This window comes from Sorex araneus, chromosome 8, assembly GCF_027595985.1.
Source record: "Sorex araneus isolate mSorAra2 chromosome 8, mSorAra2.pri, whole genome shotgun sequence".
Classification (NCBI taxonomy): Eukaryota; Metazoa; Chordata; class Mammalia; order Eulipotyphla; family Soricidae; genus Sorex; species Sorex araneus.
In genome coordinates, this window is record NC_073309.1 from 12,179,034 (window position 1) to 12,203,687 (window position 24,654).

General features: G+C 53.6%; 1 protein-coding gene across 1 annotated transcript in view; it reads right to left on the reverse strand.

The window, feature by feature from the left end:
• Positions 1-23,974, reverse strand: part of TANGO6 (transport and golgi organization 6 homolog) — a 156,985-nt gene extending 133,011 nt beyond the window's left edge. Inside the window, exons 1-8 of the mRNA XM_055145697.1 lie at positions 23,828-23,974; positions 20,072-20,706; positions 19,142-19,258; positions 18,090-18,231; positions 14,941-15,077; positions 13,077-13,239; positions 11,488-11,570; positions 1,134-1,246 (exon numbers count right to left, since the gene is read on the reverse strand). Of these exons, the coding sequence (XP_055001672.1) occupies positions 1,134-1,246; positions 11,488-11,570; positions 13,077-13,239; positions 14,941-15,077; positions 18,090-18,231; positions 19,142-19,258; positions 20,072-20,706; positions 23,828-23,924 (1,487 nt within the window). The 5' untranslated portion in view covers positions 23,925-23,974. The remainder of the gene's footprint in view (positions 1-1,133; positions 1,247-11,487; positions 11,571-13,076; positions 13,240-14,940; positions 15,078-18,089; positions 18,232-19,141; positions 19,259-20,071; positions 20,707-23,827) is intronic.
• Between the last annotated feature and the right edge of the window lie 680 nt (positions 23,975-24,654).

A 24,654-nucleotide genomic window follows, 5' to 3' on the forward strand; every position in this document is an offset into this window, starting at 1 on the left:
CCGCTGCGTGCGACTTCCAGAAAGCTCGTCTCCCGAGATCCACCCACTGGCGACTCTGGCTGGGGACGCGACCCGCCGTGTGATCAGCAGTGTGCGGACATCTTGGCTCTGGCACGCCAAGAGAAGCCCCCCAGTGACAAAAACTAGCCACGGCGCCCACACGGGCAAGCAAGCAGGAACATCCCACAGCTGACGCCAGTCCCGTCCCCCTGCCTGGGGCCAGCCAGCTGCGAGGGGAAGGGGCTGGAGACGGCCTCGAAGGCCAACAGACCTGGGTGTGATCCCAGGCACCCCAGAGGGTCCCCCAAACCTGCCGGGAAAGATCCTCGGCACAGAGGCAGGAGTAAGCCCCGAGAACTGCCAGGTGTGGCCCCAAAGCAAACAACGCCCCCCAAATCCTCTTCCCCACCGGGCCCCCATAAGGACAAAATACAGCTGGGAGGATTCGGGCTTTGAAACTGAAACAAGAGCGTGACGTGATGGTCGCCCACCCCACACCCACCCCCCCAAAAAATAGGATATGAACTTCTTATAAGGAACAAGAAACAACTAAAGCTGCAAAAAGAGAGCTGGCACAAAATTAGTCCCACTTAAAGTCCCAAGCAAAAGATTACTGTCGGGCCAGAGAGACAGTACAGCGGGTAGGGCGCTTGCCTTGTATGCGGCTGACCCGGGTTCGACCCCCTGTATCCCAGATGGTCCCTGAGCCCCACCAGGAGTAATTCCTGAGTGCAGGGCCAGGAGTAAGTCGTGAGCACCACCGGGTGTGATCCCCAAGGGAAAAGATACAGATTATTGTCTGGATGACCAATGACCGGGAGCCCCAGACCCGTCCCAGAGACGCACACTCAGCTCCCCGCTCCCACCGCTGGCCCCTCCAGCCACCTGTTCCTGTGCGCGGCGTGCCAGTGGCACTCGCCGTCAAACAGGGGCACCCTGGGGTCCCCAGACAGACATTTCTCTGCTGCCTCGGAGAGGCCGGGGAACGCCTACCCCGCCACCTGCGCACGCTCAGACGCAGACCCGGGGCGCCCTCAGACGTGGGCCTGACTCTGCACCAAGGAAGCCGCGAGAAACCGACCTTCGGGCTGGGAACAAGCCACACGCAGGCCGGGCGCCACGCCGCAGCTTACCTCAGGTGGGAGACGCCCTGCGTGGTGAAGCAGTGCAGCGGGAAGAGCGCGGGCAGGACGGCCGACAGCGAGTCCAGCAGCACCGGCACGGGCTCGTTCGCCACCACGGACACCTGCGGGACGGGCGGGGCGAGAGGGACGGGGCTCAGCCGCCGCCCACGCTTCCTGTGGGGCAGCACGAGGTCCAGAGACGAAGGCCGTTTCTCTGTTTTATTTTTTCGTGCTTTTGTGTCACACCCGGCGGTGCTCAGGGATCACTCCTGGCAGGGCTCAGGGGGCCATTTGGGGTGCCGGGGATCGATCCTGGGCTGGCCACATGCCAGGCAAACGCACTCCCCACTGTACTATCTTTGCAGTCCCAAAGGCAAACAGTTTTAACCCCAAGGCTAACGAAGGCACCTGCGGTGGGCAGAGAGGCCGAAACTCCAGAGACCAAACGTCTGTGTGGGGCTGGAGTGATAGCACAGCGGGTAGGGCGTTTGCCTTGCACGCGGCCGACCCGGGTTCGAATCCCAGCATCCCATATGGTCCCCTGAGCACCACCAGGAGTAATTCCTGAGTGCAGAGCCAGGAGTAACCCCTGTGCATTGCCGAGTGTGACCCAAAAAGCAAAACAAACAAACAAACAAAAAAACTGGTCTGTGCCCTCCCCTAGGTGCCTCGGAGGAAGAGGCGGCTGGGGCAGGGAAAGGGTCTCGTTTCCGGCCACTCCTTCCCAACGGGCCTTCCAGGGCTCTCCCCGTCCGCCTCGGGACTCCCTCACCTCTGCCCATACTCCTCTTCCTGCTTAGGGCTCTGCTCTTAGGCACTCGGGCCTAGTAACATCCCAAACAGAAAAAATGTAAAATGACCCTGGGGAGAAAAAAACAATCAAGAACTCTGAAAACATCGCTTGCTTTAGGTTTGAAGACGTCACAGCCCACCGGGGCGTGTCCTAGTCTCCACCAGTTCAGAGGAAATACCCCGGCCTCGAGGATCTGCGCCAGCTCTTCGGTGTGAAGCTTGCGAGGCCTCACCTCTGCATTTGGGGGCCACACCCTGCAGTGCTCAGGAGACCAGGTGGTGCCGGGAATCAAATCTCAGCCCCCTGAATGCAAAGCATGCGGTCCACCTGCTGGGGGGGCTCCGCCCCAGGCTGGCTCTTACTCACAATAATTAAGTTAGATAAATCAAATGGTTGTGGGCCTGCTAGGGGGCTCGAGGGGTGGTTGGGAAAAACGGAGACAGTGGTGGCGGGCAGGCAATGGTGGTATGGGATTGCTGTTGGAATATCGAATGCCTATAACAAATCATCGTGAACAACTTTGTAAACCACAGTGTTTAAATAAAGTGGGGGGGTGGGAAAACCCAATCGTTATGTCTTGTTGCTCAGGTTCGCTCATTCCAGGATCCATGGGACCAAACCCAGGCTTCCCGCGTGCGAGGCACACACAGGCCCTTGGGGACAGCCGGTGCACACGCATTCGACAGCCCAGTCCCGAGTTCCCACCGCAAGCCAAGCGCTGTCCGACCCACTGCTGGCGTCTCCACATGAATGAGGCCCCCCTGGCCCTGCTTGGGATCGAACAGAAAATGAAAGAAGCAAACCGATGCCAACAATAATGAAATCCAAGGTCGATGACCTCCAGGATGAAAGTGCAAAGTTCTACACAGAAAACAACAAACACAAGAGGATCTCAAAGTGTTATTCTGTCACCAAAAAGGACAACAATTAAAACCTGACTGTGTAGTGCTGAGACAGGGGGGATGAGGATGGAGAAACAGACCGACAGTGTTTTCACCCGACCCCTAGCAGCAAGAACGACACAAGAACTTTCCTCTTCCAGGAACGACAGCAGATTCCTCACAGTGGGCTGGTGAAAATCATGGCACTCTCCCAAAGCCAAGGCGGCTGCAGTTTAAAGGACAGGGACAGGGAAGCCAAAGAGGCACTCGCTACAGAAGGAGCATCCAGGCACCAGGGAGAGAAGCACAGGGCTGGCATGCAGGAGGCCCAGGGTTCGAGCCCCAGCACTTCGTGGTTCCCGGATCACCACTTCAAGCAGCTTCCATCCTCAGCACCCCTGGGAGTAGCCCACCCCAAAAACAAAACAAAAAGAGGAAAAGGAGGGGCTGGAGCGATAGCACAGCGGGTAGGGCATTTGCCTTGCACTCGGCCAACCCAGGTTCAATTCCCAGCATCCCATATGGCCCCCAGCACTGCCAGGAGTAATTCCTGAGTGCAGAGCCAGGAATAACCCCTGTGCACTGCTGGGTGTGACCCAAAAAGAAAAAAAAAAAAAGAGGAAAAGGAAAAAGCACAAAGGCACCAACGAAGGCTGTTTGAAGGAAGCTACAGGTCCAGGCAGTACCAGCTTGGGGGGCGGGGGGAATCTGTGCTTTTCCAGGGAAGCTGGTTTCTTTTCCTGAAGCCACCAGACTCCTCCGTGGAGCCCGATGACCACGGAGCCAGATTGCTGGGCGTGATCTAATCCCGGTAAGCCCGGCTGAATGAAGCGCATTGTCTGCCGTGCTCAGGTCTAATTATGGGCGAGACTGCAGCAGGGAAGGGGCTCCCCAGCGAGCAGAGGCTATTGTTGGGCTCGCCCCACCCCCAGCAGCAGATCCTAGGGAGCCGTCCTTCCTCGCCATCACCTCGGTACCGAACCGAACTAACCCAACACTCAAAGTGCAGGAGGAGTTCAAGCTCCTTACTGGCAAGGAACTGGGGCCCGAAGCCCTCCAAACTTTAACAGGAACTTCCTCTGCCATATTTCTTGGGGTTTCATCTGAATTGTTAGATGCGCCCCATTTTTTTTTCTCTTTGGATCACACCCGGTGATGCACAGGGGTTACTCCTAGCTCTGCACTCAGGAATTACCCCTGGCAGTGCTCAGGGGACCATATGGGATGCTGGGAATCGAACCCTGGTCGGCCGTGTGCAAGGCAAACGCCCTACCCGCTGTGCTATTGCTCCAGCCCCGCGCCCCATTTTTTTGAGGGAGGCGGGCACATGGGCAGCATTCAGGGCTTCCTCCTGTCTTCCGGAAGGGCTCAGGGGACCACGGGCAGAGCCGGGGATCAAACCTAGATAGCCCGAATGCCAGGCAAGTGTCCTGCCTGCTGTTCTATGCTTCCAGCCCCAAATGCTGCCAGTTTTTAAATTCTTTTCTGATACTTTATTTTCTTACAAGGACCAAGAACTCGTATCTTTAGAAAAAGGCTTTACAGAGGACCAGCGTGATAGGAGAGTGGGTAGGGCATTTGCCTTTATACACAGCTGACCCGGGTTCGATCCCCGGCACCCAGTAGGGTCTCCCTGAGCCCACCAGGAATGATCCCTGAGTGCAGAACCAGGAGTCAGCCCTGAGCACAGCCGGGGTGGCCGTATCCTAATGACGAGATTGTGCTTTTTAGAGGGAAAAAGGCAATGGTGCTGATCAAAGCAACCCGACACAAGTTCTACCTCTTTCTTAGGCTTGCGAGGGTCCAAATGTCCAACTCACTCAGCTGTCCCCTCACACAGTCCTGGCAGTGGTCAGGGGACCATATGGGATGCCAGGAGTAGAACCTGGGTTTGTCGCATGCAAGGCAAACACCCTACCCGCTGTACTATAGCTCCAGCCCTTCCAATAGCTTTTAGAGGTTGCATGTAATAGATAATCCTTGAATACAGTTATCTCTTCCCTCTTCAACTACTAATCTACGAGGAGAAAATCAAGTTCCCTATTTCATCACCAACCAGAGTAAACAGATGATTCAATTCCATGCTACTGAAAGCTTTTTCGGTGAAAAAGCAGTTAAGCGCAGTCAAATACAATTTGGGGTCCGTGAGATAGCACAGTGGGTAGGGTGTTCGCTTTGCATGTACCCCACCGATTGGATCCCCAACACCGAATATGATCCCTGAGCCTGCCAGGAGTGACCCCTGAGCACCAAAGCAAACAAACAAACAAACAAAATAATATACAATCTAAAAGGTACCCTCACACCCGCCCCTCCCACATCCCTGTCACCTTACAACGCAAACATGACTACAGGTAATGGCATTTCTTTTTTTCCTTTCTGCTCTTCCATTAGGGAACCACACTGGTGGTGCTCAGGGCGGACCCTGGTTCTACACTCAGGGCTCAGCTTCAGTTTGGGGGGGCGCAAAAACCAAAAATCAAAACAAAACAAATGGTTCACTCTTGGTCACAACACAGAGATACGGCTCTTGCCTTGCAAGCCGTCAGCCTGGGTTTGAACCCCAGCACTGTATACGGTCCCCTGGTCCTGACCCCTTCAACCCCGCCAAAACAGAATGAACCAGAACAATAAGGTCCCATACTTATGGTTCCCTGAGCAGCTGGAGTGATTCCCGAGTGCAGAGCCAGGAATAACTCTTGAGCACTGCAGAAAGACAAAAAGAGTGAACCCACAGCTTGGGGGGAGGCTGACACGTCACTGTTGGTTCAGACCTGACACAGCAGGGCCGGGGGTCTCACACACACACAGAGATGAGTATGGGGGCCGTCCCCTGTACTTCCCCCTCTGTTTTTCTGTCAATCTGAAACTGTTCTAAAACTCCATTTTCCTGGCTTACTCTACAGAGATCATTAAAATTCAGGAAGAGGTGTCGACTGGCCGATATGACAGAAACTTTAATTAGAAATTCATTGAGATGAAATGCGGTGTGTGGGGGGAGGGGGCGGGGGAGACTTGGGTAATTAAAATCAAGAGTCCCTGAGTCTGGAAACAGAGAGATAAAATGGAAATGAGAGTGCAGGAAATGAATTCTAGCCTCTTCTATGCTGAAACGTATTTTGCCGTTCGGGGGTCACGGGCGGGAGCATCCCTGGGCCGAGACCCCGACACTGCAGCAGCTCAACAGCCCCCAAATTCCCAAATAGCCGAGCCCGAACTCGATCTCCCATGGCCGGTGTCTGGAAAATCAGGGTCTCTCTCTGCCCGTTTGCTGAAACCACTGACACTCTCCAGTCAAGAAAACGGAAGCTTCTAGGGATTGGCCCCCACCTGAGCAGAGAGAGCATGGGGCGGCTGGGTTAAGGTGGGCCGGGCGGAGGGTCTCTCTGAGGCTCAGGCGGGAGGCGCCCCCACCCAAAGGAGGGGGGTGCTTGATGCGATGCAGTTTCAAGCAGCGAAGCCAAGTTTCAATTCTGTTCCCTTCCCCTCTCTAGACGGCCACGGTGCTGAGAACTCCCTGCACCCGGCCCAGCCCCGGAACCCACAAACAAGAGCAGGAGTGGAGAGACAGAGAGACTGGGGGATGGAGCACAGGCCTTGTACGCAGGACGCCGGGGGTCGATCCCTGGGCATGACCCAGGAGCAGCCCCTGAGCATTACCAGGTATGGTCCCCAAACAAAAATGAAACAAATGCAAAAAAGACCTATAGCCGGGGAAACCAACCTACCCACAACACCCAGACACCTCCCCAAAAAGATAATCACAAGTTCCGGCCAGATGTGGATAAACTGGAATTCTCATAGATTCCTGATGGGATTATGGTATGGTGCTGGCATTCTGAGGGACACTCTGGCCGTTCCTAAAAAAAATTTAAACATAGGATCCAGCAATTCCACCCCCATCTATCATCTCTATATCACAATTACTATGACCAGAACATGAAATTCCATAGTAGGAGTCCTCACGATAGCCAAATTTGAATCGGTAAAGCGTGATAGATTCATGGGGCCAGAGCGATAGTACAGCGGGTAGGGCATTTGCCTTGTATGCGGCTGACCCAGGTTCGATCTCCGGCATCCCCTTGATTCCCTCAAGCACCGTCAGGAGTAATTCCTGAGTGCAGAGCCAGAAGTAACCCCTGACATCGCTGGGTGTGACCCAAAAAGAAAAAAAAAAAAGAAAGAGAAAATGTCATAGATTTGTGTAATGGAATACAGTTGAGCATTTAAAAGCTCAATTATTGGGGCCAGAGAGGGCTCGAGAGTATGCAGGAGCTCCGGGTTCAATCCCTGGCACCTCACGGTTCCCTGAGCACCGTCAGGAGCAAACCAGAGTAACTCGCTGGAGGTATCTACAAACATTACTAGGACCGGCCAAAAAATAAATAAGTAAATAAATAAATTAATTAAATAAATAAATAAATAAATAAATAAATAAAGAGACCACACTGCACGATTCCATTTATATCACGCACCCAGAACCGGCAATCTACTAGAGACAGAAAGTAAATTAGTAGGTGCCAAGAGCTAGAGACAAGAGATGAGAATGGGGGGAAACAGTGAATGGGAAAGGCATCTGTTTGGGGGGAACAAAAATATTCTCCAGTTAGATTCTGGGGCTGGTGGTACGATCCTGTGCGTAAACTAGAACCGACACTTTAAATGAATTCACTGTGTGGTGTGTGAGCTGCGCCTCACTCAGTCTGCTGGAAAGGATGGGGAGTGAGGGCGGCCGGGGCTGGGCCCGTCCCGGCGCTGCCCCCCCACCCCCCGGGGACTGCCTCTTGCCTCCGCTGGGTGGCAGCGGGTGGCTGGATCCATGGAGCCGCCCCAGATGTTTTCCCCGCTTCCTGCCTTGGAGCTGTACTCTATAATTTAGCATTAGCAGAAAGCTAATAAAGACAACACATCCTTTGTGGCTAAATTTTAGAGTGTCTACCACGTTCCTCCAACGTACACATTTTCCTCTGTTTTCCCACTGCAGCTGAGCTGCTGGAACCTTCCGAGAGAATAATTACCCCCCACAGCCGTCCCACTTGCACGGCCGTGCCGTCCCCACGCTTAATCAAATGTCTTCAGCACGCTGCAAGGCTCTGCTTGCCTCGCCAGGAGGGCGTCGAGGCACCAAGCTCGACGGTGAGGATGACGGGCCCTCCCACCCCCGGCCTGGCTTCTGGTGAGCGCTCCTTGGAAGCTCTCTAGACTCACAGTGAACACTGGCACGTGTTCCTTGGACGTTCACTAGGCTCAAAAACTGAGAATCGCTCCATGCCCTGAGAGCACTTTCAGATTATTCTGCCATTCCACACCCAGACACTTCGCCGCTTTCTATTACGGTGGAAGTGTTCCATGCTTGGGCCCGAGCGGCAGTACAGTGGGGAGGGCGTCTGCCTCGCATGGTCCAATCCCCAGGATCCCATACGGTCCCTGGAGCCCGCCAGGAGTGGTCCCTGAGTGCAGACTAGGAGTAAGCCCTGAGCACTGCCAGGTCCAAAAATTATTTTTAAAAAAAGAGAAAAATTAAAATTTACCTGGAAATGTTTAATTAGAATAGATAATGTGTGTGTGTGTGTGTGTGTGTGTGTGTGTGTGTGTTGTGTTGGGATTTGGGGGCCATACCTGTAGTGCTCTGGGCTTACTCCTGGCCAGGGATCTCTACCAGCAGGGTTCAGAGGACCCTATCAGGTGCCGGGGATCGAACGTGGCTCAGTTACGTGCTGCGATACAATTTTTGGACTGCTGATACAACTCACACACCATAAAATTCCTCCTCAAAATGTACAATCCAGTTTGTGGGCTTTAGTATATTCACAAGGCTGAATTACTATATAATTCCAGAGCATTTTTATACTTAAAAAAAAAAAACACACACACAACAAAACCCAGATTGATTAGCAGCTATTCTCAACCCCACAGCCCCAGCCCCTAGCAACCACTCATCTGCTTTCTGTCTCCAGGAATCCAGCTCCTAATTAGTTCGTCTAAGTGGAATCACACAGCACGGTGGTCTTTTGTTCCCTGGCTTCTTTTAAAGCTTAAAAAAATGACAGTTTTAATACGTTTTAAAAATGCACCTGTTAGTGCTCACGCCTGCTGTGGCATGAACATAGCTCCACGCCATTTTTCAGCTGAGAAGCATCCCCCTTCGCATGAGACCTTGGCAGCTGACAGACATTGGGTTGCTTCACATTTTGGTTGCCCTCAATTATGTCACCAGGCATACTAAGGCATGCCTCTCGTGTGACCACATTTTCACGTCTCTTGGGTACAGAACCAAAAATGGAACTTGTAGGTCACAAAACTATGTTCCATTTTGTTTGTTGGGGGGCCCCACCCGACAGATCTGGGGGGCTAAGTCCTCAGGGGCCACACAGGGCGGTGCTCGAGGGCCTCTGCAGAGCCCGGGTTTGACCCTGGGGGTCCTACATGCAAAGCCTGAGCTCCAATCCTTTGTACCATCTCCCCCGGTCTCCACTGGAAACATGTTTGTTCTTGAGTGGGGAAAGTATAGAGGTCCGAGGAAACCTGACAGTCCCCAGGGGCCAGCCCTGGCTCTGTGCCAGGGACCCAGCCCGGGCTGGCTGCTTACAAGGCCAGACCGTCTCTCCCACCCACGTTTACCACTTTTTGAGAAGCCGCCAAACTAAGTTCCAAAGCAGCTGGACCTTCTCAAAGCTCTTTGCTAGTGTAAAGAGTCTAACGGTGAGACGCTGCCACAGGATTGTTAAGGATTATTAGGAGAGCTCGACACTCTCCCCAGAACACAGATCCCACTCGCCTGCCGCGGAGTCTCTGCCGCGGCCCCTCCCACTCGGGAGAAGCCCACGTTCTCGCCTACGCACGCGTGTCCTCTCTTCCTCTCCCTTCACGTGTTTCTTTCTTTCTTTCTTTCTTTGGTTTTTTGGGGTCACACCCGGCGATGCACAGGGATTACTCCTGGCTCTGCACTCAGGAATTACTCCTGGTGGTGCTCAGGGGACCATAAGGGAGGCTGGGAATCGAACCCGGGTCGGCCACGTACAAGGCAAACGCCCTACTCACTGTGCTATCGCTCCAGCCCCTCTTCACATCTTTTTTTTTTTTTTTTTTGCTTTTTGGGTCACACCCGGCGATGCACAGGGGTTACTCCTGGCTCTGCACTCAGGAATCACTCCTGGCGGTGCTCAGGGGACCATATGGGATGCTGGGAATTGAACCCGGGTCGACCACGTGCAAGGCAAACACCCTACCCGCTGTGCTATCGCTCCGGCCCCCACATCTTTCTACATAAGTTTCATTCAGCAAAAACCACCTGGCTTCACTAAAACCAAATAAATAAAATATAATGTAGGGAATTTGTTTTTGTCTGGTTTTCGGGTCACACCCGGCCATGCTCAGGGGTTACTGCTGGCTCTGCACTCAGGAATTACTCCTGGTGGTGTTTGGGGGGCCATATGGGATGTAGGGGATTGAACCAGGGTCGGGCATGTACTAAGCAAACGCCCTACCCGCTGTGCTATCTCTCCGGCCCCTAATGTAGAGAATATTTGCCCTAACTCTACCTGACCCTAATATAAAGGATTTTACTTTTGCCTGAAAAGAGGTATTTCAAGGTGGAGATCCCCACCACCTCTGACGCCACCCCCCATACTTCCCGTAACATATGGCCCCCCAAGCACTGTCAGGAGTGATCCCTGAGTGCAGAGCCCTAGAAAATTAAATTTTAGTTTTAAAAGAAAAAAAAAAAGAGGGCTGGAGTGATAGCACAGTGGGTAGGGAGTTTGCCTTACATGTGGCCGACCCGAGTTCAATTCTCAGCATCCCATATGGCCCCCCGAGCACCACCAAGAGTAATTCCTGAGTGTAGAGCCAGGAGTAACCCCTGAGCATTGCCGGGTGTGACCCAAAAAGAAAAAAAAATTCATATTAAAATTATAATTACAGGGGCTGGAGCAATAGCACAGCGGGTAGGGCATTTGCCTTGCACTCGGCCAACCCGGGTTCTAATCCCAGCATCCCATATGGTCCCCTGAGCACCGCCAGAGGTAATTTCTGAGTGCATGAGCCAGGAATGACCCCTGTGCATTGCCGGGTGTGACCCAAGAAGCAAAAAAAAAAAATTATAATTACAGAGAACATGTAATTTATGTTTTTTTTCCAGTATAAGTATCCCTTGCAGAATCCCATTTATTCTGATTCTTGATGATGGTGGTTTCTATCAATACTAGTAAAGTCGATTCAGTATCATGATATACTTCTCTGAAATCTATAGTACTAGGAGCACCTATCAGTTTTTTCGAAAAACACATCTTACTTGGTAGAAGATGGCAGGTATAGAAAACAGAATGGTTTCACTTTCAGATTAACCACTGGGCATGTGGCTCAAGTGAAAAGTACATGCCTTGTACCGCAAGGCCCTGGACTCGGTCCCAGCCCCTGGAAGTCTCCATCACTGCAAGGTCTGGCCCTGGTGGGCCCTGAGCAACGCCAATGTGGCCCTCACACTGAATGTAAAAAATAACAAAACATATCCTTTTTTTCTCCCCCACTAATATAAAATTTTAGTTTCCAAAATGAAAAGATTTTGGCAGTTGGGAATTTCAGACCAGCCATGCCAATTTTGAAATACCAATTAAAAAGGCAAACTACTAATTTTTTCTCAACTACATATAAATATTAGCTAAAAACATTACTGATTCAAACTACCAACCTTAAACACATCTTCAATACATCGTCCAAGTTCTTCCTCTGTTACCAGAATGGATCCTGGCACTAAGTCACTCTCTGGAATCTCTAGAAAGAAAGAAAAACAAAAAACAAAAACCTCACATTCAGTGTCTCCTCTAATCAAAAAAACTGAATCTGAGGCATAAAGTTTTACGAGAAAGCTTGTGCAATAAGTCACAGCTAAAATTAGAAACTAGGCAATAGTACAGAGGGTAGGGAGCCTGCTTGCACCTGGCCAGCCCAGGTTCAATCCCCAGCATCCCAGAGGGTCCTCCAAGCCCGCTGGGAGTGACCCCCGAAGCACAGAGCCAGGAAAGCCCTGAGGACTGCCGGGGGAGGGGGGGCAAAAACCAAAAGTAAACAAATAATACAATAAAATTAGAAACTCAACATGGCTCCTGCAACACACCATCCAGCACCACGCATACACAGCATCTCGTGAACGGTGCCGTGCCACCAGATGCAGGCACGGCCACTCCACGTGTCACTGAGAACAAAGCCACTGCCACGCAGCGCAGGACACAGGATCTTAGAATTCCTGTTTGAATGCAGTGAATGAAGGACCGCAGGCCAGGCGCAAGGCGCTGGGTGCACGCAAAGGCGCGTGTCCCGTTTCCTTCCCCGCTTCCACCTCGGATTCTTGCCCAGCGTTTCTCCTGGATCTAACCGTGAGCAAACACTACACAGAGGCACGCCGAGGAGCACTGTCTGACACGGGCTCCTCAAAAACAGCACAGTGGGGGCCAGACGAAAGACCGGGGACCAGCCGACACGGGAGGACACGGGAAGACGGGGCAGGTAAGTGCTACGTAGGACCCTTGACTGGATTCTAGGGTTAAAATATACGTTGGAAGGACAATTCAGGGCTACCTGCAAGTAATTCTCAAATGCTTCAAAAGATGCCACATGTAGAAAGCACGAAAGGAGAGTGAGGGAGGCCAATGCTCAGCAGTCAGTCAGGCCGAGTGCTGAGAGAGGCTTGAGAGGCTCAGGGGGTCCCTCTTTACGAAAGTGAGAGCAGAGAGACCCGAGGAATGGGCCTGCCTTGACCCCGACACTGCTGGACAGGACCCAAGGCTCCCCACTCCCGCAGGAAAGAAATCAAAACCAAGACGCTGGGGGCTGGAGCAATAGCACAGCGGGTAGGGCGTTTGCCTTGCACTCAGCCGACCCGGGTTCGATTCCCAGCATCCCATATGGTTCCCCTGAGTACCGCCAGTGGTAATTCCTGAGTGCAGAACCAGGAGTAACTCCTGTGCATCGCTGGGTGTGGCCCAAAAAGCAAAAAAAAAAAAAAAAAAAAAAAAAAACCAAGACGCTGACATCACAGAGACTGAAGCCACTTCCACTGGACACTCAAGAATTTCCTGCAGGAGCCAGAGTGACAGTACAGCATGGCAGGGCATTGGCCTCCAACGCGGCTGACCCAGGCTGGAACCCTGGCATCCCATATGTCCCCCGAGCACCACCCTGGGTATGACCCAAAAAGCAAAAAAAAAAAAGAGAGAATTTCCTTCAGAGCAACCCCGGCCCCGGCCCCGACCCCGACCCCCGCCCCAGGCGCCTCCATACCTGCCGTCTGTAAGCAGCGGCGAAGGGGCGCCAGCACTGGCTGCAGCAAGTACTGGGCCGCCAGGTCCGGCTTTGCTCTGGACATGGTCAGGAAGGTCGTGGCAGCGACTCTCTGGAACTGCCGTGCTGTCAATCGGTCTTGAAAGTGAAACAGATCCAGAATCTGAAAGAAATATTGCATAAAATTAGAACAGCCTCACCGCAAGGAGAATTACATTAATTAATTAGTTAATTAATTAATTCAGCATTAATTTCTCTCAACCAAAAAACGGGGACTAGGCTCAGCAGCAGAGTGCAAGTCTCACATGTGTGTGGTCCTGGGTTCAATCCCTGCAAATGTTGAAATTAAGAGAACCAGAGTGATAGCACACTAGCACTCCAGGCCAGGGCGCCTGCCTGGCACATGGCTGACCTGGGTTGAATCCCCAGCATCTGATAGGTCCACCAGGAGTGAGTCTGGGCACAGAGCCAGAAGCCCTGAGCACTGCCATGTATGGCCCAAACCATCCTCCTCCCGCTAATTAAGTAAATAATCAGTTAAGTACAAGAATCCTGATTCAACCAAATTAGGGTGCTGTTGGGCTTTTTGGGTTGTGGCTGTGTGTTTAGTTTTTGGGTCACACATGGCCGTGCTCAGGGGCTATTCTTGGCTCTGTGCTCAGGAGTGACCCTTGGTGGCACATCGGGGCCCATCTGTGGTATCAAGGATTTGAACTAGGGTAGGAGGGACACAAGGCGAGCACCTTGACCCCGCAGCTCTCCCCAGCCGGTCCTTTCTCTCCAGTCTGTCTGTTTGCTTCTGTGGTGGGGAGGCCCACTAGGCAGTGCTCAGGGCTTACTCCTGCGGGGCTCAGGGAACCAAATGGGATGCTGGGGATGGAACCTGGGTCACAGCACGAGAGGCCGAGTCCCTAACAGCCTATTCCTAATAGGACTGGTCCAGGCAACGCTTGGTCCACAGGCACCGGCCTGACGTTCCCAGCTCTGTTCAGAAGCTCGGCAGGACAGTGCTCAGGGCTCCCAGGGTCACGGCAGGTGGAGGGCCAGAGGTGACAGCAGGTGGAGACAGCCAGAGACACTAGTCAGGGCCCCCCACCCGGGCCTCTGAGCTATCACCCCCGCCCACCAGGCACTGCTCAGGGCTTACTCCTGACTCTGTCCTCAGGATTGGGGTTCCTGGGGGCTCAGGGGACCATATGGGGTACTGGGGATTGAACCCAGGGAGGCCGTGTTCAAGGCAAGTATCCACTGCATGACTGTTCCTGCCCCAGACCTTTATTTTTTTAACTATTAAAAAACACAGAGAAACAATAAGGAATGAGACTAAACTTCAGTTTTACATTTCAGCTTGAAGAGCTGGCTACAGTCATGTAACAGTGGTGAGGCAGGCTTGCTTTCTCTCTTTCTTCCTCTCTTTCTTTCTCTTTTTTTCTCTTTCTCTCTTTCTTTCTTCCTCCCCTTCCCTCCCTTTTTCTCCTTCCTTCCCTTCCTTCCTTCCTTCCTTCCTTCCTTCCTTCCTTCCTTCCTTCCTTCCTTCCTTCCTTCTTTCCTTCCTTCCTTCCTCCCTCCCTCCCTCCCTCCCTCCCTCCCTCCCTCCCTCCCTCCCTTCCTTCCTTCCTCTCCTGGAGATCACACCCAGCTGGGTGCTCGGGGGTCCATGCGGCATGGCCCACAGGGTCGTCACCCTGAAACCTCCCATCAGGCGGGTCTCTCCACGGGCTTCTCTCCACCCATGAAGAAGGCCTCTCAAATCAATGAGCTGAAACACGCCACGGTCTCGGGCTCCCGCTCAGAGATCACGGAAAGTCCACTTTCTCCGAGAAGCGGCTACCCTCAACCAGCCTCCAGCCTCAGGGCGGCTTACCTGCGGGCAGATGTCCCGGTAGTAACTCTCCGGTGACATGGACTGCTGGGGACAGGAGGCCAGGATCTTCGCAATCAAGTCACACTTCTTCCAGTCGGCAGCCGTGGCCTCGGCGTCACTCCCTCCAGCCGCCCCCGCTGCCAGCGACAGACAGAAATGCCACAGCTCATGGCGGGCCCCCCTTGAGGCTAAGACTGAGGGTCAAGGGTTTGGTTTGGGTTTGGGGAGCACACCTGACAGCACGACCCCCAACGTGGCCCTTGGGGGTCTCTCCCAGCAGAGCAGGGGGACCGTGGGGTGCTAGAGACGGAGCCCCTGCGTGTGAAGCACGTGCTCCAGCCCTGGGCCCCGCCCTGGCCCTCGCTCCCCAAAGCCGAGCAGCGACCCGGGCATCTCGCCTGGGCAGGTCAGAGAAGCAGAGACTCCCCGACACAGGGTGACGGGCAGCCCGACGCTGAGGTGTGGGGGAGGAGGGGGACGGGCCCGGCCTCCTGCCTGACCCGCGGAGGGGCCACAGGAAGCCTGGCAGCTGGGGCGTGACAGAGACATGGAACACACTGCTGAGAGGCAGCCGCAGGGCTGAGCGCATGCTGTGTGCACAGGAGACCTGGTGTCACCTGGTCCTCTGGGCACTGCCAGAAGGGATCCCCGAGCACCAAGCGAGGGGTGGTCTGAGCACTGCTGGGTGCTCCAGAAAGTCAGAGTAAGAAAGAAGGAAGGAAGGAGAGAGGGAGGGAAGATAGGTAGGTTGTTCAATCCCTGACATCCCGTGCCCCCCAAAAAAGATACCTATGACCTATGTACTATGTAACTAAGCTAAGGATATTGAGACTTTTTTTCTTGTTTGGCTTTTTGGGTCACACCCAGCGATGCTCAGGGGTTACTCCTGGCTCTGCACTCAGGAATTACTCCTGGCGGTGCTCAGGGGACCATATGGGATGCTGGGAATTGAATGTGGCTCGGCCACATGCAAGGCAAATGCCCTACCCACTGTACCACTGCTCCAACCCCAGGGTACCGAGAAATTCATGGTCCAATGCTCTTAGAGCAACTTTTCAACTTGAAGTTCCTGGATAGAGTCTAACAGCTGTACACAGCTGTCGAGAAAGGCCATTCGGAGGGAGGAGGCTAACGGACTCGAAGCTGAAGGAGGCCGAAACCCGGGGAAGAGTGTGTGAACAGAGCAGTGGGAAGGACAAAGACAAGCAGACAAACCAAACAGGTACTTATTAACTCCAGGAAGCAGAGAGGAAAAAAACCACTCGCGGTCTACAATAATAGAGTGCGGCTCTAAATAATAATTACATCGTTAGAACTCAACATCAACTGTTGATCTACCCAAACCATGATTCCAGGACGTGAGGGGCGAGGAGGGTGGGAAGTGTTTCAGGGGCCGTGAGAGCAGGCAGGTTTGGAAAGAGACCAGAACCCCCTTCTGCCTGGGCAGGAGGCTGACGCAGAAGGCTAAGACTAAAAAAATCAGAAATTTGGTGCTGGAGCGATAGCACAACGGGAAGGGCGTTTGCCTTGCATGCGGCCGACCCGGGTTCGATTCCCAGCATCCCATATGGTCCCCTGAGCACTGCCAGGGGTAATTCCTGAGTGCATGAGCCAGGAGTGACCCCTGTGCATCGCTGGGTGTGACCCAAAAAGTAAAAAAAAAAGAAAAAAAAGGAAAAAAAATTAAAACTAAGAAATTAAGAAATTTCAGAAATCTAAAAATTAAAAAAGGTGCCACTTGGCCTTAGAGCTGGACACTCGGAGGGGACGCGACGAGAGCACTCAAAGTGCTGCTCCAGGGACAGGAAGTGCCATGGAGGGGCCAAGTGGCCGTTTTTCTCTGGACACCTCAGGGACCTGCTGGACTCTTGAAACAACATGCCCCTATAACTGTTTAAAAACGCCAAAAACTACAAATTAAAAACTGCCGTGATGTTCAGCATGGTGCTTCGCTTTCTTTCTATTAACGAGAATTCAACTCAGAGGGGCCGGAGAGATGGTAGAGTGGTTAGGGCGTTTGCCTGCTATGTGGCTGACCCAGAAGTATCCCTGGCATCCCGTATGGTCCCGAAAGCACCTCCGGGAGTGAGTCCTGAGCACTGCTGGGTGTGCCTCCATCCACTACCTCCTCCCTCCACACCCACAAACAAAAAAGGACTCAGAGAATATAATTCTGGGAATGAGTTTCCATTTTCATCCCAAGAGGTCTCTGGCTTTGGGAGAACTGAACTGTCTTCTGAGCACCGGGTAAAGATTCTTCACACACTAGGTCACAGTCCTTCCCACCAAGAGTTTCACATTTCCACTGGGGTTCTCTCGTTTACTTTAGGCGTAGGGGCCACACCTGGCAGTGCTTGAGATCTACTCCTGATTCAGTGCTTAGGGGTCACTTGCAGAGAAGCTCAGGGGACCGTGTGGCAGCGGAGATCAAACCCAAGCCTCCTGCATGCTGAGCTGGAACTTCTCTCTGGCCCGTGGGGGATCTTCAGAAACTCTCTGCTTCTGAACGTTCACATGCATTGCACATCTTTTGAAATTTATAAATAGCTGATACTATGTAGTTATTTCAGAATAACTACAAGATGACTACAAAATGACAAGAAAACCAGGTTTCTTAGAAAAAAAGCTCATTAGGGCCCGGAGTGATAGTACAGCGGGTAGGGCCTTTGCCTTGCACGTGGCCAACCTGGGTTTAATCCCCAGCATCCTATATGGTCCCCCAAGCACCGCCAGGGGGTAATTACTGAGCGCAGAGTCAGGAGTAACCCCTGAGCATCACTGGGTGTGACCCAAAAAAGCAAAAAGAAAAAAATGAAAAAAGCTCAGTAGGGGCCAAGAAATCGTGTAGTGGGTTAGGGTGTTTGCCGTGCATGTGGCTGACCTTGATTCACTCCTGAGTACCACATAATGGTCCCCCAAGCCCCACCAGGAATGATCCCTGAGCACAGAGCCAGGAGTAAGCCCAGAGCACTGCCAGGTCTGCCTCCTACAAAAGAGTTCATTAAGGGCTAACCGCCTCAGTCTCTACAAAGGCACAGAGTAGTCTCTATCAGGGCTCAAAGTCAATCGCTAAAGTAATTGCTAAACCAACACACTCATCCTAACAGCAAGGAAAACGGATACCAAAGTGACAAGCGCTTGTTCCTTACCTCCTGCTCCTTCCAGAATGCCCCGGACCACGGCCTGAACCCCGCTGGGCCTCATCAGCCTTTCGGAGAGCAGCTGCCCACACAGACGCCGGAGCCACGCTGGTACCCGACACCCGGGCTGGGTCTTCACATCCGGGCCGGACTGAGAGGGGAGGCAGGCATGATATAATACGAGAGGTAGGATGTACAGAAATTACGTTCAAGTCAGATTAACAACATCAGAGTCACATGACGTCATCACCATTATGATGAACACATAATCAGGATATTCAATATATTATTCAGGATTCATAACCATGCTCTGTTTGTGTTATTAACTGCACGCTATCCAGGCTGGTGAGATAGTACAGCGGGTAAGGAACTTGCCTTGCAAGAGGCTGACCTGGGTCCGATCCCCGGCAACCCAAATGACTTCCCCAGCACCACTATATGGTCCTAAAGTAATTGCTAAAGAGTGGTCTCTGAGCACAGAGCCAGGAGTAAGCCCTGAGTGCCGCCAAGTGTGAGCAAAGTTTACTTTGCTGGCCAGAGAGCACCAAGGGTAAGCAGGTTTACTTTGCTTTCCAGAGAGGGCCAGAGAGATAGAGATAGTAAAAGCGACAGTAGAAAGTGCCCGCCTTGCATGAGGGGGACCCCGTTTCAATCCCAGTGCTGCGGAACCACAATATGGTCCACTCAGCACCGCCAGCAGTGACCCCTGAGCACAGAGTCAGGAGTAAGCCCTGAACACTTGCTGAGTGTAGCCAAAGTTACTTGAAGGGTGGCCAGAGAGACGGCTGACAGGGCCGAGTGTACGCTACACATGCGGCAGGCCCGGGTCCAGGCGCTGGCTCTGCAGGGTCCCTGAGCACCTGCAGGAGCGACTCCCGGGCACAGAGCAGAGTTGGCCCCCGAGGGCCACCAGAAACGAGAACTATCTTAAGCATCCCAGTAACTTTGTTTTTCAAATACCACCTAGATGCAGTGAGACTCCGGGAGGTTCTTTAGTCTCCAGAAGGCAGCACAGCACACGTGATCATCCCTGAGGTGCCCCCAGGGTCCCGGGCGAGTACCTGGGGCGGTCCTCCCTGGAGGATCAGCAGTTCTCGAACGGCCAAGGGCTGATACACCTGGTCCAAGACATCTCGCAAGGCCTTCTTGGAGAGGGCTCGCTCCGCCTCAGTCAACACCTACGAGAAAGGCCAGGCTCAGCGGAAGTAAACCAGCTGGCAAAGTGCCAGGAAGGGCCCAGTGGGAGGGTTTCTTTGCCTCCCGTTTCCTGCCCACCGGGAGGAAATTGCAGTGCTGACAGCTCCGGGCCCCTATCCATCTCCTCACTCACTTCAGGCAGGATATTTCACTGACCTGAACACTGAGCTTGAAGCAGACTCAGTGGCCAGCCTGGCAGCTGTTCCTCTGCCATCACCTGGGCATTGTTCATGGACCTACCAGGTATGCTGTGGCCTTCAACAGGAATTCTATTTATTTATCTATGGGCTGGAGTGATAGCACAGCAGTTGGGCGTTCGCCTTTCACGCGGCCGACCCGAGTTCGATTCCTCCGTCCCTCTCGGAGAGCCCGGCAAGCTACCGAGAGTATGGAGCCCGCGCGGCAGAGCCTGGCAAGCTACCCGTACATATTGGATATGCCAAAAACAGTAACAATAAGTCTCTCAATAACAGACGTTACTGATGCCCGCTCGAACAAATTGATGAGCAACGGGGTGACAGTGATTGGTTTGGGGGCTACACCCGGCGATGCCCAGGAATTCTTCTTGGCAATGCTTGGGAGACCATGTGGGATGCTGGGGATCAAGCCCAGGTTGGCTGTTTGCGTGGCAAACGCCCTCCCCTTGTCCCCTCCGACTGCTCCAGCCCCTCGTCGGAATCCTAGCCTTCCTCACGCCCTTCCTTAAAGGCCTGAGTTGTCTTTCACCCCAACCACCCCCCAAGACAGACACGGATCCGTGCATGCGTGCACCCTCGCCCCCGCACACAGCTCACCTCCGCCTCGGGAGAAAGGGGTTTCCTCTGGATTGGGCAGAAGCCCACTTGGCACAGACACGCCACCACGTCCCCCAGGTGGCGGCAGAAAACCAAGCTCGCCAGTGCCGCGTGTTGGGCCACACTCAGGAGCCCGTGGCAGCTCGTGTGGAGCCTGCGGGCGGCGGCGGGGGCCACGTCGGGGCGCACCACGGCCTGCACCATGGCGCCGAACTCGCTCCTGCATCTCCAGGGGACCCCGACCCCGGGCATGAGGTAGGGGCAGAGCCCCAAGGTGACCACAAACTGCAAGGCCGACTGGACGGTCTTCTGCTGGGAGATGCTGAGCGTGTCGGGGCTCAGGGCGGGGGCGGCTTCCGGGGTCCTGGGGTCGGGCCTCCCGGGGCGGAAGCCGGCGGCCAGGCGGAGCAGCGTCTCCTTCAGACACAGCAGCAGCAGCAGGAGCTGGGCGGTGAAGGTCCAGGTGACGTCCGCGGAGGTCTGGGGCCACGGGGCCTTGGCCGCCACTGCCGCCCGCAGGCGCCTCAGCCCCTCCCAGCGAGGGTCCCGCTGGACCTGGTCCTCCAGAGCCGACAGGTTCGATTCCAGCGTGGCCAACAGGACGTCGTGCTTTGTGATGTGTAATGAACTCGAGCCTGTGAAGGAACGAAGGCAGAATTAGAGAGAGAGAGAGAGAGAGAGAGAGAGAGAGAGAGAGAGAGAGAGAGAGAGAGAGAGAGAGAGGAGAGGAGAGATGGGAGACACTGAAAGAAACTGTACTTGCTCAGTGAGGAAAATTATCCACTGAGGTCATGCTCTGGCCCGGGTTCCACACCTCTGGAAAGATCCCCCTGGTTTCTGCCCCAGCCCAGACCGAATGCCAGGTCTCTTTTTCTGTCCACACACAGTAACATCTAGGGGCTGGAGCGACAGCACAGCAGGTAGGCTTATACGCAGCCAACCCGGGTTCCATCCCCGGCATCCCATATGGTCTCCCGGGCACCACCGGGAGTCATTCCTGAGTGCAGAGCCAGGAGTAGCCCCTGAGCATCTCTGGGTGTGACCCAAACGACAAAAAAAATTAAATTAATTAATATCTATTTAGATATTAGATATAAAGTTGAATACTACTAAAGTTGTTAGTTTTTCTAGTCTTAATAAAGTGGTCTTTTCTGCCCTCTACTGGTAGCTTGAAATAAAGGCGCCTTCCCTTCCACGTAAGGTCCTCATGCAGGGTCATTCATGTCCCGGCAGAGAACTCAGCTTCCATGGGGTTCTAAGATCGAAACCATTTTCCTATCAATACTAAGACATGAGGGCCAGAGCGACAGTACAGCAGGTAGAGCACTTGCGTTGCATGCGGCCAACCCAGATCCCTGAGGGCAAAGCCCTGAGCACTGTAAGGTGTGTACCACCCCCCAAAAAAGAAAAGGAAAAAAGTCACTGTTAACACACAAGGAGTAACTTAGTCCTACCTAAGTTCCTCCCCACGTAGGAGTTTCTTTTCCTTTCTCTTTTACTTTCCAATAAACTTCTACTTTCTAAAAAAAATAGTAACATGCAGGGGCTGGAACAATAGCACAGCGGGTAGGGCGGGTTTGATTCCCAGTATCCCATATGATCCCCCAGCACCGCCAGGGGTAATTCCTGAGTGCATGAGCCAGGAGTAACACCTGTGCATTGCCGGGTGTGACCCAAAAAAGAAAAAAAAAAGTAACATGTAGTGATTTTTTTAAAAAAATTTTTAAAGAAGAGGGGGTTGCTGAAAGGAGGGGGGCAGGACATGCAGTAGTTTGGGGCCAGAAGGATAGCACAGCAGGTAGGGCATTTGCCTTGCTAGCAGAAAACCAAGTTCAGTCCCCAGCATCCCATACGGTCCCCCGAGCACTGTCAGAAGTAATTCCTGAGTGCAGAGCCAGGAGTAACCCCTGTGCATCGCCAGGTGTGATCCAAAAAGCAAAAACAAAAACCAAAAGAAACCCTTAAATCAGGGACCTGGGAGATAACACAAAAGGTTGGAGTGCATGCCTGGGATAAGGGCCCCGGCCTGAGCATCAGCAGTAGCTAGTCCCCTAGGACCCAGCAGGTCTAGCCCAAGGGTAACCCTAAGCACCACCCGATGTGAGTCCACAAACCAAACCTAAATAAACAAAAAAACTTAAGTTAGGGGCCAGAGCCATAGCACAGCGGGTTGGCCGTTTGCCTTGCACGCGGCCAACCCGGGTTCGATCCCCGGCATCCCATATGGTCCCCCAAGCACTGCCAGGAGTAATTCCTGAGTGCAGAGCCAGGAATAACCCCTGAGCATCGCTGGGTGTGACCCAAAAAGCAAAAAAAAAAAAAAAAAAAAAAAAAACCTTAAGTTAGTGGTTAATATGGTTTGGGCTTGGTTTTTGGACCACACCAGCCATGCTCAGGGCTTACTCCCGACTCTGTGTTCAGGGATTCCTGAGGTTTCTGGGGGACTATATGGGGTGCCAGAGATCGAACCCTCACTGGCCAGATATAAGGCAAGTGCTCTCCCCATTGTATTATCTCTCCAGCCCCTACTACAGTTTTGGTTTTTTGGTTTTTTTTTTTTTTGCTTTTTGGGTCACACCCAGCGATGCTCAGGGGTTACTCGTGGCTTTGCACTCAGGAATTACTCCTGGCGGTGCTTGGGGGACCATATGGGATGCCGGGGATCGAACCCGGGCCACGTGCAAGGCAAACGCCCTACCTGCTGTGCTATCGCTCCGGCCCCTCCTACAACAGTTTTCTAAGTGCTTCATGTCTTTAACTCGCTCCTCCTAGCTCTGAGGGAGAGGAAACTCGAGCAAGGCAGCTGTGTCCAGGTGAGGCGATGGAGGGTCCCTTGCTGGGTGCATGTTCATCTCAGGTCAGTCTGACCTCAAGCTCCTGCTCATCACCCCGCACTGTCTGCCCCCCAGTGTTCCTCCCCCAGATAACGCTTCTGGAAAGGAGCCCTGGGAAAAAGCAGTAGCCGTTCCTCCCTTCCACTAATCTAACTTCTGGGTTTCGCGACACTGAAAACCAGCACATTACCCGCTGAGGGTTATACCCGCAGTACTCCAACCCCAACAGTCCCCTGGGAGCCCCAAGTGTGATCCCTGAGCACTGCCCACTGTGTCCCCAAACCAAAAGACTAACCCTCCCCCCAAAAAATGGACTTTAAAAATAAGTAAATAAAAGCAGCTTTCACAACTGTTTTTTATAGACCCCCCCACCTCCGCAGTGCTCAGAGCATAAGGTGTCGGGGATCGAACTCAGGGTCTCAAGCAGGAAATCGACCCCCCTGCGCCACATGCGAAGAGTCTGGTATAGCCGCTGCCGCGGGTCCCCCGCGAATGCGGACAGCTGTGTCTTGGCTGCAAGGGGCGGGGGCGGCCCTGGGGTTTCTCGGATTCCGCAGTGGACAGAGCTCGTGAGCGCCCCCGGATGACCGCGCCGCGAGCCCGCTCCGCCCGGCCGGACCCCCCCCCTGCAGGACCAATTTCCAGCGCCCCACGGGGCTGGGAGCGCCCGCTGCAAGCTCGAGCATCCCCTGCTCGCAGCAGCGTCGCGGGGGGCACGGAGAGGAGCGACACGTGGGTTGCACCCGGGTCCAAAGGCCCCTCCGGGAGCCTCAGTTTCCTCGAGGGTCAGGAGTGTCCAGGAGGCAAAGGTCGAAGCCCCCAGCAGGACCCCGGCGAGGGCCTGGGGCACGCGGGCGACCGGAGGGAGGGCGGCGGCGCTAAGGAAGTACCGGGGACCGCCTGGACCGACCCGTCCTCTCACCTCCCGGGCTCAGCAGCAATTGCAACGCCTCCAAAATCTGCCGCAGGTCGCACGTTTCTGGAGCCCGCTCGCCCGGGTCCGGCCGGGGGGCGGCCATGATTGGAGTGGAACGCGCTGCTCCCGCCGCGCTCGGGCGGCCTCAGTGAACACGCGTCGCCGCCATCTTGAGTGTGGCGGCGCCGCTCGCCGTTTGGGGGCGTGGCCGGCCAGTCGGCACGCCCTCTTTGCAAAATCAATCTTTCTTCTGGTCTCTGTTTCCCTCCCTCAATGATAAGGTCTTATAGCCAGCACAAAGTGCCTACATGCACAATGTATTGCTGGCTGTATAATGAAGAAGGAAGAGAGAAGTCGTTAATCATAAAATAACATATTTAGGCACGAAAAGAATGTAAAATATAGATACATTTGACACCTAATTAGAGAGAGAGAACAAAAGGGAATACCCTCCCACAGTGACAGAGTGGGGTGGGGGGGAGATGGGATTGGGGAGGGTTGGAGGGATGCTGGGTTTATTTGTGGTGGAGAATGGGCACTGGTGAAGGGATGGGTTCTCGAACTTTGTATGAGGGAAACATGAGCACAAAAATGTTTAAATCTGGGGGCTGGAGCGATAGCACAGCGGGTAGGGCGTTTGCCTTGCACGCGGCTGACCCGGGTTCGATCCCCAGCATCCCATATGGTCCCCTGAGCACCGCCAGGAGTAACTCCTGAGTGCAAAGCCAGGAGTAAACCCTGTGCATCGCCGGGTGAGACCCAAAAAGCAAAAAAAAAATAAAAAAAAAAAATGTTTAAATCTGTAACTGTACCCTCACGGTGATTCACTTATT